Source organism: Perissodus microlepis, chromosome 7 (genome assembly GCF_051167445.1).
Source record: "Perissodus microlepis isolate ML-2025 ecotype Zambia chromosome 7, ASM5116744v1, whole genome shotgun sequence".
In the NCBI taxonomy this organism is placed as follows: Eukaryota; Metazoa; Chordata; class Actinopteri; order Cichliformes; family Cichlidae; genus Perissodus; species Perissodus microlepis.
The window spans coordinates 49,566,650-49,579,537 of record NC_140467.1 but is presented as its reverse complement, the minus strand read 5'-3'; the positions used below and the strand labels follow the sequence as shown (position 1 = coordinate 49,579,537).

Below are 12,888 nucleotides of genomic sequence, written 5' to 3'. Positions count from 1 at the left end.
TGTCAGAATTCTTTTTTCCTTTTCTTTTTTTGCATTCGTGTCCTCGTTTCACATTTTATTCAGCGACAGAACAGCATTTTGCATTTTGGGTAAAGACCATGAACATGTACGTTTTCCTGCATCAACCAGCCATCTGTCGACTGTCATCGGAACAGTTGGGTGATGGGTAGCAAGAGAATATACACAAAACAAAAAAAAGAAAAAAAAAAAATTCTGGCCCATAGTAAGAGCAGGAAAGAATAGCAGTCAAAGAAAAGGAGACAAAAGGGATCTTGTCAGATGCTGCTGGTGCAGAACGGTGGATGTGTGAGCTGCACTGCTGACATGTGGCTACAGGCCTCGGAGACCAAACTGCAATCAGGCCAGCCGGAGGATCCAGTCAACAGAGCAACAGAGCAAACCTCATCCAGAGCTGAAGCCTGACACACGGTGAAAGACCGATCTCTTGAGATGAAGACAAGAGGCTGCCGATGAAATGAATTTGTGATGTGGCGCTGAAAGAGACTGTCCACTTACAATTGGCTTTGCGGGAGGACATTTGCACATAATATCTGAGCTTCAACTCTTAATTAAAAGCTCATCCATCTGTGACGTCGTTGAGTTCCCTGAGTGGCTAAATGGCGTGGCTGCGAGAGTCGCGACGTTGACAGCGAAAGGCGGAAAAAACATTCATGCACATGTAAACGGGGGTAACACAGACGTCAGTCCAAAACTAGCATGTTAGCACTTCGCAGTACCTATTCTTGATGGCGGTTTTGACACTTTAGGCTTCTGCGCTGCCAGTGGTCTTAATAGCACACAAGACAAATGAGAAATCACACTGGGAAGTGGGAATACCGACCCAGGGAATAAAAGAACGAGCGCTGGCATGAACGTTTTTTGCGAGGAATAATAAGAACCAGTTAGAGCTGTACGTGGACCACACATTGGCTTAGAGTATAGTATAGAAGGAATAGCGCCACACAAAAGAGGGACTTTCATATACATAGAGGAAGGAAGCTTTTAAAGGAGAGAATGAGACACAGAAAGACATGCACACCCCTTTCCACACAAAAGGGACAAATACACACAGGAAAGGAGGGACCTAGCTGTAGTATTCAGTATCTCCTAAATGATCAGCTCCTTGAGCCCCCCCCCTCCTTTTTAGGCATCTGTAGGGATGTCTGACTCAGAGTGCTGGCAGACACATTACAATGTGGAAAGTATTGGCTGGTAGCTGAGATCAGGTGGTTGAGGAGCAACTGTTGGAGAGAGCTAAGGCAGCCGCTGAGCCTGTCTTGTAACACTCGCGCGCGCGCGCGCACACACACGCGCGCACACACACACACACGTGCCCAGCTTGATTACAGTGAGTGTGCAGTCTCCCTGCGAGACTGGGAGGCAATTCAGTGTAACATCTGCCAGGACACTCGCAGCAGGAGGCCAATGAGGACTGCTGAAGAGCTGAATTGGTGTGGGGGCCAGGCTTTTGGCTTGGAGCTGGTGCGCTGAGTGAAAGAGAACAGGACAGCTGGCTGCAAAGACAATGGCTGCATACAGAATGACTGAATGATGATCTGCGAGGACTGTTTGGTTGTCATTGGCGGTGATGTCATAGCATGTGGTAAATCCCTCTTACACGTTTCATTTTTCTAACCCAGGTCAGTTAAGGGTCAGAAGAAGGGTCTATCAAAACATATTGTACAGTTTCTTCAGGACGGGGAAACCGACTGTGGATCCATAGCTGTACTCATAATTACATCAGGCGTGAGGCAATCAAGCCAAGAGATTTTATAGTAAGGTCAAAGGTTATACTTATTGGTGACTCTTTAAATCAAAGCTAAAGGGCAAGGGTCACAGTATTGACCACCAATGAATTATGACCACTGCATCAATGCACTTCATGTGATGAAAAGAAGGGGAAAAAACATCCTAATGATTTATTATGATCAATAAGGTGTTATCAGTGTAACAATACTTATTTTTCCCCATACAATACGAATCATAGAAAAAAAAATCCTGAACAACAGGACGAGCCCCTGTGAGCAAGCACTTGGCGACAGTGGAAAGGAAAAACTCCCTTTTAACAGGAAGAAACCTTCAGCAGAACCAGGCTCAGGGAGGGGCAGCCATGTGGTGTGAGCGGTTGGAAGTGATGGAAGGGAGACAAGACCAAAGTCACGCTGAGGGATCCGGTCTCTGGATCCAAACTGGGAGGCGGTTCCACAGAAGAGGCGCCTCAAAGCTGAAGCTCTGCCTCCCATTCTACTTTTAAATAGCCTAGGAACCACAAGTAAGCCTGCAGTCTGAGAAAGAAGTGCCCTGTTGGCACTATAAGGTATTTAAGTTGGGGCTTGATTATTAAAGAGCGTGTATGTGAGAAGAAGGTTTTAAATTGGATTGTGAATCCAGCAGGGGTTAAATTCAGTCCACAACTGAATGTCAGTTAAATCAATAAAAAGCACCTTGAGGCAACTGTTACACGCGCTATACAAATACAACTGGATTGTTTTAAAGTTTATCAGCATACAGACAAACACACTTTCCATTAAACATCACCCATTTTTTTTTTTTTTGTTCATTAGCCATTATTGATTTTTTTATTTAATCTTATCACCTGGGGAAGTTCAACATATAGGCTCTAACAACAAACCTCCACAGTGACATTAATAGATTATTAGGATCAGGACTGTCACATACTAGCGGGTATGACTCAGGCTGAGAATACCTAAGGTATGCCAAGGTCATGGAAACAGTGTGAGCATCTGTGCTCATGTGCTGGATTCACGTGTGAGCATTTTACGCTGAGAAAGAAACACAAATTAGTAAGAAGCAACAAAGCTTCTCTCTTGAACTCTTGCATAACTGCTAAGTGCTCAGGGAACATGGATTAAAAAAACAAACCAAAAAAAAAAAACATGTAAATGAGCAGAGGAGATGAGGAAGTGTGTTTTTCACTTCTTGACCTGAATATGCAAACACCCCTGTGGCTTTTGGACAACGACGCAGGCGAACACCGGAGTTTACGAGGAGAAAAGGGCAGAGACTTTTCTTCCCACACAATACGGCAAAACTGAGATGGCAAAAACAACAAGTAGCTTACGATCGCTGCATATAGCATCCCCCCCCTCATAGCTGCATTTTTATTCATATCAGAGTTAGTTATTTTCACACATAATTGGCTCTAAACTTCAGAGCGTGCTGTCAATACAGAGATCTTATTTGCAATCTAAAGCCAAGATTTGCCTCTGGCATTGAATAGTTTTCATCTCCAAGTCTAAACCTGTCTCTGTTTTTTTCCTCTAGCCACCTTCCTGTCCGACTGTTCAGATGTATTGCACTTTTCCTCCTTTTTCCTTTTACAAATCATTTCATAAGGAAAACACTTTGTCATTTATGTACTAAAAACTAGTTGAACGGAAGCCACACTGTACAGTGAACCCTTGAGACGGATGCAACAACAGAGGTCTCCACAGAGTGCAGCTGTGCTGTAGCTATCCACAGCAGCAGTCGTTCCCCTGAACACAGCATTAAAACAAAAGTGACACTTACGATTTACTAAATAGGTGAAACATTCTCCAGCAGGACCTCTCGGAGCCGGATTCCCCCAAACGCACAACTCTACGTTGGATTGCATTCCTCGCTAGTGAACCGTCCCTGAGTTTTCCTTGACTATTTTTGAGTCTCTGGGAACGTGGCTGGAGACTCTGCCCTCTGAGTTACACCACACCGCTCCCTAAGGATGTCTGCTGCTACTAACACACACCCATCTCCACATCCCATTTAAAAAGACAGCGCTGTTATTTAGGACAGGCCTGCCCACACTGCACTTTGAAATTACACTGGCATAAAATAAAGCACAAGTAACAGCATGAAAAGTTCAAGGGGCTTTGATATAATGCTTTGAGGTCACTGTAACTTATCCAGGATTGTGTATTCATATATGGGTGCTGCCTTTAACCACCAAGTTAAACCAACAAGTCATTTAGTTCCAACTTTTAAAAAAAGAAGTTAATCTAGCTGTACTCGTTCTCTGGGACACACACACTTTCAAAGTCATCAGATCAGTCTCCTCTGCTTTTTCTCACACTGACATAGGCCCTGTACTGGCAGCCAGGAAGTCAACCCCCACCCCAGCTCCACCACCACCCACCCCCCTCTCTCATTCCCTGTAGCAGGAAACAATGGCTCAGCCTTCAGTACCATGTTCTGTGGGAAAATCCTGGTTCCTTGGCTAGCAAGTAGGACTCAAGGAAAAAGGAGAAGAAAAAAAAAAAGAATGAGAGAGGAAGGTCCACACACAAAAAAAAAAAAAAAGAATAGAGAGCGAGACAAGAAGAAGAAAATGACGCCAACCAAGTTTAGGAAATGGACACGCTGCCAGATGTGTCGCTTGTTTTTTGCTTCCACTTCCCCTCCCATTTTCCACATAGTTGGTGACCTGGTGACGGAAGACATGGCTGCTGAGACAGGCTGTCAAAAAACACCTCAATTCAAACTGATGCCCGAGTTACAAAACAAAACAAGAAAACCCAGAAATGTCTGTCATTTCTGCTAAAACAATAATTTGAAAACTTTGGCATACACTAGTTTAAATGAGTTCGAATGCTTCTGACTGACTGGAGAATATTATACCTCAATCATTCCAAGAGTCAAGCGAGGACGACAAAGGAGCTCGTAGCAATCACCTACTGTATGGCTCAATTCGCTGTGAACTGTACAGCAGAAAGCCCATTCTAGCTGCACCGATTTCTCAGCTTTCAAACAGTTTAAACAACATTTGAAAGGTGAAACTGGCCTAGGTTGAACGTACTTGTCCCCCCCTTCATGTAATGATTTGGAGTTGTTTGCTCTTATCTAGAGTAAACACACTTGCATGCCTTGGTGTTTTGGAGAGCGGCCGGGTAAAGGTTAACTTACAAAGCCGGGGCAAAGCTGGGAGACTAAACACTCAGGGGGGATTTCCTCATTCCTCTGGTCTAGGCCGCGATAATATCATACCTTATTGGTTTGTTTGGAGATATAAATAAATAATAAAATGTGGGACAAGGAAAAGGAAGTTGTACCCACTGAAGCTCATTTGTAATCACAGTAGCACGAGAAGGACGGATCCAGAAAATTCTAATGAATCTTCATCATTCATTGGAGGGGAAAACATTCTGAACAATGATCCTCTGTATTCGGTGAGTCATCTGACTGCACAGGTTTTGTTTTTGTTTTTTTAGTATTCTGAATATTTATAATTGAATTACGATGTACAGAGAAGGCATATTTGCATCTGTCTGTCCGATGCCGTTTTTCAAGGAAAAATCCACGTAGACTCATGCCAGCGAGCGTGTTGGCGGGTATGTGCAAGGTCAGGAGCCGACTGCAGCGACCAACAATGCAAAGGGATGAGATCACAAGTGAAGGCAGGGCTGTGTTGGCTAGATGCCTGCTTTGCAGGTATTCCCTGAGAAGCCTCGCCTCTTTGGTGCTTTTCTTCCCCCACTAACCACTGACCTGCTTAGAGGAGGAACACCTGCATGCACAGAGGTAAATACAGAGGGGGGGAGAGAAGAAGGAGAAGAAGAAGAGTAAAAATAGTCTGTGGATACAGTACATTCCAGGCAAGCTTCCACAAGTCTGCATGGTGGAGAGACGGTGGTGGATGGAGAAAGCTGGAGACATCTTGAAAGATAGGGAGCAGGAAAGATGAGGGCAGATGAAAAGAAAAAGATGGATGGACTAACAAGATAGGAGGCTAAGGAGAGGTGCAGAACACACAGTGTAATTCAATGTTATAGAGATAAAGTAGCTCATACTTTCTGGTGGGATCTTAGTTGAAAGAGTCTTTGATGTTTTACTTCAATATTTTAATATGTGGGACTGAAATGGGACTAGAAAGACAGCATATTGGCTTCTCTATATTGGCTCCCAGTCAAATCCAGAATCAAATTTAAAACCCTTCTCCTCACATGCAAGCTCTTAAAGACTTCATAATGCTACATCACTCCAATAGAGCACATCACTCTGAGACTGCAGGCTTACTTGTGGTTTCTAGAGTATTTAAAAGTAGAATGGGAGGCAGAGCTTCAGCTTTCAGATCCCTCTTCTGTGGAACCAGCTCCCAGTTTGGATTAGAGAGGCAGACACCCTGTCTATTTGTAAGAAATAAATTAAAAGCTTTCCTTTCACACATTCATTACTTCTACAATAGTCCTAGGTTGCTCTGGGCTTCCCATGATGCACTGAGTCTTTCTTCTCCACCTCTTTTCACTTTCTATGTGTTCAGACACACTCTGCATTTAATCATTAGTTATTATTAATCTCTGGCTCTCTTTGACAGTGTGTCTTTTTTCCTCTCTCCTTCCTCTTACCCCCATTTCCTCACAGCAGACAGCTGCCCCTCCCTTAGCCTTGTTCTGTTTTCCCCCCTGTTAAAATTTTTTTTTTCCTTCCCAATATCGCCAAGTGCTTGCTCATACAGCCGGGGCACCCTCTGACAGTTGGGGTTTTCTCTGTATTGTTGTAGGGTCTTTACCTTACAACAAAAATACAATTACATTGCAAACTGGATTATTTGCCTTCAAATGCTCAGATTTGCATGTCTTGTTTTGATATGTCTGTGTATTTTTAAAAGTGGGAGGAAAAAAGATTAGCTGTGCTGCAGGCCTAATGGAGATCACGACAACTAAATACCAATATTAGATTTAGATAAATTGGATTTAGGAGATTTTTGCATCATGTCATAAAGAACCTTGACAAATCAATTAGTCAAATAAAAGATTGCATTGTCTTGCCCTCCCCCCGAGTCTTAAATTCAAGTAATTTCCTGAAAGAATAAAACTGTAGTCCCCCCACCACCACCACCACACACCCCACCCAAATATCAGACAGTATTTTCAGACACACAGTACTAAAACTGTTAGTATTTATAGACACAGGGCATAATAACACTAATAACTGCTGACTAATAACACCAATGGCTGCGTGAAGTCATGCACATACTGTATTTCCCTTTGGCTTCACAACATACACTAGCAAGATAAATGACTTGCTGCACAGGATCTTTTCGCTGAATTTGTTGATAGTAAATGATACACAGAATATTAGTCTTATCTAAACACTAAACCCTATCTGGAGGTTTTATCTGCATCATCCACTCCCTATTCTAGAGTCAACAACAGTTAATAAGCGCACCACATACCCTCGGTGTGTTTCGGGAGTGCGTGTAAATCCCTCGTCACTGTGATGTCAATGTCCAAATGTAGTCAGCGGGAAATAAAAATCAATGTGTTTTTGTCAGTTTTGGCTAAAGCGCTGTTAAGACATGAAGGTAATTCAAAGACAGTGTCTCCGTCTCCTGCAGACATAGACACAGGAAGAGAAAGGAAAAGGAAATGGTACAAGGTGGTTTTACAATTCCCAGCCTTGGCTCCTTTATTCGTTTCCCCGTGTACAGCTTGCCTTCCATTTCATTTCTGCAAAGCAGCTTACTGCTGAGAAACAGACGCACAAACAGAACCGAGACGCAGCATTAACATCAGCGGCAGTGTGTTTGTTTGGGTAGAAGAAATACATAAAGACATAGATTTAAAAAAAAAAAAAAAAGCATGAGAGCAGACGCACAGAAAGAGACCTTAAGGTCTGATGCTTGAGAGCTCTCCTCTCCCGTTGTTCCTATTGACTTTGCACTGTGGCCTTCGGGGCAAGAGAGCACATGAGTGATTGAATTATTGACAACGCGCAACATTGCCTCATCACGAGCATATGTTCCTCTTTCATCTCTTCCCAGGCAAAGTCGAGGAGATGCAGAATAATGTTGCCGAACGCCTTTCATTCACCCCAGTCTGCCATCTTTCATTCACAGCGGTGAGCACTGACTGGAGCAATACACCAGCCTCCCATTTGCTGATGTGCACCAGGAGTGACAACGCATTTAACTCACTGAACGAACAAGTCGTCTGAAATGGGACAGTTTTGTTAGGTTTTTTTTGCAAGGCCACATCGTGTCTCTTGTTTTTATGCCCCAGATCCTTTTCAGATTAATCACTTTGACTAAAACAAGGCTAAATGCTATGCACTTTATATTAAAAAAATGGATTAAAATGAAGCACTTTAAGCATGTTACGCTGTTTAGATGCCAGTTCTAGACACTTTAGGAAATCTGTACTCATAACAGTTGTTATGACCACCTGTCTAATACTGTGTTGGTTCCCCTTTTGCTGCCAAAACAGCGCTGACCCATCGATACATGGACTCCACTAGACCCCTGAAGGTGTGCTGGTGTGCTGTGGCACAAGATGTTAGCAATAGATCCAACAAGTCCTGTAAGTCGAGGATGGGCCACCATGGATCTTTGGCCAAGTCAACTTCTCAAACTCATTCCTGGTCTGCAGCAGTGCTTCGGTAAATGGTACGTGTCAAACTAGCATCAACATAGATGGCAAGTTTTCCCAGCAGAACATTGCCCAAAGCATCACAGCTCCTCCTTGGGTTTTCCTTCTTCCCATATTGGATCCGGATACTAGGCGTTTCCCCAGGTAAGTGATACACTTGCACCTGGTCATCCCCATGTGATGTAAAAGATATCATGAAAATGTCATCAGACCAGGCCACCTTCTTCAATTGCTTTGTGGTTCAGTGCTGTAAGGATTATTCTAATTTTATTGTGTTTTGGACATTTTCTGTGCGTTATTCCAGTTCACACTGGGTCATGATGTCATCAGTGAGCGCGAGTGAGTAGTAGAAACTCACGTGTGAGAAGAGAGAATGTATGTTAACTATGGGGTGCTACACTTCAGTGTAAGCTCCACAACTGAACTGAAGCTCATGAAGTGGACAAAAGGACGATGGAGTCGTGTCTCAACGTGGACAGAGGTCAGCATGGGCACCCTGACTGGTGTGCGACGAAGCAGCCTCATACACAACAAACTGTACTCTGTATTCGGACACCTTTCTATAAGAACGAGAATGAACTTTTTCAGCAATCTGAGCTACAGTAGCTCGTCTCTTGTATCGGGCTGCACAGACAAGCCTTCACTACCCACGTGCATCAGTGAGCCTAAGCCACCCATGACCCTGTTAGTGGTTCATCACTGTTCCTTCCCCACACGAGCTTCAGTTTTGGAGATGTTCTGACCCCGTCATCTACAGTAGCCATCACAATTTGGACCTTGTCAGACTCGCTCAAATCCTTGTGCTCGCCCCTTTTTTTCCTGCTTCTAACACATCAACTCTGAGCGCAAAATGTTTACTGGTTCCCTAAAATATCCCACCCAGTAACAGTTTCCATGATGAAAAGATGATTAGTGTTATTCACTTCACCTGTCAAGAGTCACTTTGTTATGTCTGATCGGTGTCTACTAAAATCCCAAACAGCTTTGTTGATATACATTTTTGAAATGCTCTTTAATAACAAAAAGAACTCAAATCTGGAGATTTGAGGCTTTGTGGAAAGTAATGTTACACATTGAAACACTAAGATTACTATTTACATTTATGGACAGTGTGAACAAACACCTGCCCCTACCCATGTCGGTGACCAAATGCGTTTCCCTCCCCCATTTCTAAACCAGCGGTGGTCCAAACCTCTTGACCCCGCTCCCATTCGAGCAGTAGCCCCAGGTTGTAGCGCTATATGCCTGCCCGCCCCCCCACCATACATGTGTCTGATCGAATGCTCTGCTCCACTTCATCAGCTCTTAGTGAATCAATGGACATCACAAAGACAATCTGCACTATGATAGAGTGCTTACACAGCGACAGAGCGCTTTGAAAACTATATAAAGAGACAGGAAGCAAAACTGGAAAGACGTTTCAATCACAGACATTTTATACATGTATCATAATTGAGGGGGTAGTAACTGCTGCATCTGGATGTTAGCAGTTACTCCCCCTTCAATCATTTTGATCCTATTTTTATTCAGTCCAGGAGAAAATTTTAAGAGCAACAGTCTGGCAGGTGAATGAACATTGCATAAGAGGTTTAGTCACCCAGAATTAACTAGTGTGCAAAATACCGGGGCATAAACAATTGCTCAGTGTCTCTCCTTCTATGTTTTGTCATTTCAGTCATTCTATTTTCTTCCTCCATTTTCCCTCTGTTGTATTTTCCCCCTGATTATCAGCATGTCATATTTGTCAATCGCTTCCTTTTTGCTCTAATTAAACATTTAAAGCTGTAAAAATAAAATCTGATTTTCCTCACACTTCCATCCCTCATACGACTCCGAACTTGCGTCTGAAGGCAGTAAGCGAACGGGCAATCACATGCGCAGAAACATTTGCGCATGTATGGAAGCAGATACAGCACCTCAGGCTAGGAGGGAAAAAAACATTTAAAAGGAGGATCCTACTGTTACTGCATACAAACATTGACTGTCCCGCACAATATGTAGAAGTCAAGCTCGGCTTTGTTCCGGAGCGCTCGAGAGCAACAAGAGCCACCAGCTGAGCTCTCACGCTGAAGCGTATCTGCACACCACAGTAAACAAGCAAACTAATCATCGGCCATCAAACAACAATTTGCGTGTTTTCTAAACCGGGTGGGTGGCTTTCTCCTAAGGAGCAATCTCCTCGGAGGAGAATAAATGTTGAGCTGCTTCCTGCTCCCCACCAGAAGCTCTTTAACGTAGCTCTTCTTGTATAATGTGGCAGGGAAGTTTGGGTGTGTGGAACAATTACAGGCGGCTTGAGGATTTTATCTGTTGTCATGATACACTTATAGAATGACCCGCTCGGCAAACTGGATTAAACCATACTTTGATTCAAAGCTATGTTTGGTGCATCGACTGGATTACGCATTTATCAAACATATCATCCTAACTGTAAACAAATCTGAGATAGCAAGCACAATAACTTGTAGTGCCTGAATCACATTTTATGATATGTTATCAAGCCTTAGATGAAGTGATTGCCAACCACTTGCGTGGCCATTGCAATGTTGCAACAACACAGGGAAAAAAAGAAGCTTTTGCTCTGTGGAATTCGCAGACTCTCCTGTCACACACCTCTCCGACTGCTAATTGCCTCCAGCATGGGACTTGGACTGAGAGCTGCCGGCCAAAACTGGCAGGCTGACCTCACATCGTGGCCCAGTCATCTGATTCGCGTTAGCTGGCTGCCCTCTGTCACACAGGCCAGCTTTGTGTGATGGTACCACAATTAGGATGTGGAAAGCACTCCCAAACAACTGCCACAAAAAACACAAAACAAAAAAAGAACATCTTCTCATGATCATGTCTGGCGTTCGACATGATCTCACGCATAACAAATGCACTACTTTGAATTGGGAGTTAAAATCCAATTACATAATAATGACTGAGTCCTGAAAGTGCGCAGGGTGCATGTGTGTGTGCCTGTCTGTCTGTGTGTATGTGCGCCTGTGTGTGTGTGTGATCATAAGCACCCTCTCTTGCATTTTCACCGCTACAGGAAAGGAAAGAAGTAAGAGAACAGCACAGCTGGAGCACCGAGAGGCAGAAGAGCATAAACAGTCTTTAATAAAGCATCTCCATCTAACAGACCAGGGTCCACCACTTTTCCTTATTCGCTGCCGCACATTCACACCCAGCAAAATAATCTCACAGTTCGTAAACCGACGTGCAAAAAGGGTGGCGAGTGACATGTTTCAAATAAAAGGAGAGAGAGAAAGAGAAAGAAAGAAAAGCAGGATAACACTCACCCGGCATTGTTAGAATCTCACAGAGCAATCGAAGGCAGGCATTGAGAGAGAGAAACCGAGGTTGAGTCAGAACAAGAGAGGAGAAAAAAAAGGAGAGAGAGAGAGAGGCAGAGATAGATGAGGGTAAAGGCGATTTCAGAGCTCCATTTTTTTCTCCCCCCCCATTGCTGCCGATGCGGACCGTCGCCTGCCTCTCCTCTTCCTTACTTGTGGGTTTTCTTCTTCCCTCCTTCTCTCCCCTGACTACATCTCGCTTTCCTCTTGCTGCTGCTTTAAGGCGAGGGGTGGGGAATGAGCGCTACAATGGTCTCCCTCTCCTCCTGCCTATCTCCCACCCTCTCTCCCTCCTCACCCTGCACAGAGCATGTCCTACTTCCTGTGTTGTCTCTGAAATGGGACGCACTCCCTCTTCCTTTTCTGTTTATTTCTTTCACTCCGCATGAACGAATTTAAAGGCGCCCTGACACTTGACTCGGATTTCGGAGTGATGAAGATTTCTCCCCCCTCTCCTCTTCTGCCTGTCCCTCCCCCCTCTCAGCAACTCCCGCTTAACCCCCTCTCTCTCTCTCCTCTGTCAGTGATTGACTGCGCCTCCCGTCTCTGTCTCCTTGCACAGGGAGGAGCCTGCGTGCGATGTGTGAGTGCCTGTATGCGTGGGTGTGTGTGTGTGCATGTGTGTGTAGTTCAGCCTAGCTTTGCCCTGCCCCCTGTGTGGCTCCAGGGGGAGTTTGTATGTGTGCTCTTTGTCCTGTCAACTCTTGTGTGAGGTGTGCCCCTTTCTCTTTAAGCCACTGCTGTTGACCCCCCCCCCCACCCGGTGTTGCTGGGACTGAGAGGAGTGAGAAATGTGTGTGGTGCCAACCAGCTCCAGAGTGCCTACAGTGAACTCAGATCAGCTGGAAGACCTGGACTCAGTACTGGAACTCAGACAGATAAACACTGTACATATGTGGCTGAAGCTCAGCTTTGGCAAAGTGACTTGACTGATGGGGGCCAGCCAAAGGGTTGGTAGTAGTGAGGTTGGAAAGTGGGCAGGAGGGTTTTGCCATGCTCAATTTAAGCCTGGAATGGTAAGACTGCAAGAGGAGAGGAGGTGTGTGTGGGGGGGTTTGCTATTTCTAGAGCTTACACTTTGGCAGAGCTGGCACGAGGAAATAAAGGGCTGGGCGGGCGTACTGATAAGGAAGGGCAGCTGTGGAGAGCTGGTTCAGAAAGAGCAACGGCCACTAATCTGCACTCCC

At 44.6% G+C, this 12,888-nt stretch overlaps 1 protein-coding gene across 9 annotated transcripts in view; it reads right to left on the bottom strand.

Annotated features, from left to right (window-relative positions):
* Positions 1-12,888, bottom strand: part of dab2ipb (DAB2 interacting protein b) — a 177,912-nt gene that overhangs the window by 49,198 nt on the left and 115,826 nt on the right. The window contains exon 1 of one of the 9 annotated variants that reach the window (XM_084935645.1): positions 11,648-12,142. The exons of 7 other annotated variants lie outside the window; for them this stretch is intronic. Coding sequence is in view for 1 of the 2 variants with exons in the window: in XM_084935644.1 (XP_084791770.1) it covers positions 3,532-3,554 (23 nt within the window). In the remaining variant the exon portion in view is untranslated. Of the gene's footprint in view, positions 1-3,531; positions 3,986-11,647; positions 12,143-12,888 lie in introns of those variants that run through there. One more of the 9 variants, XM_084935644.1, reaches the window with a different exon arrangement.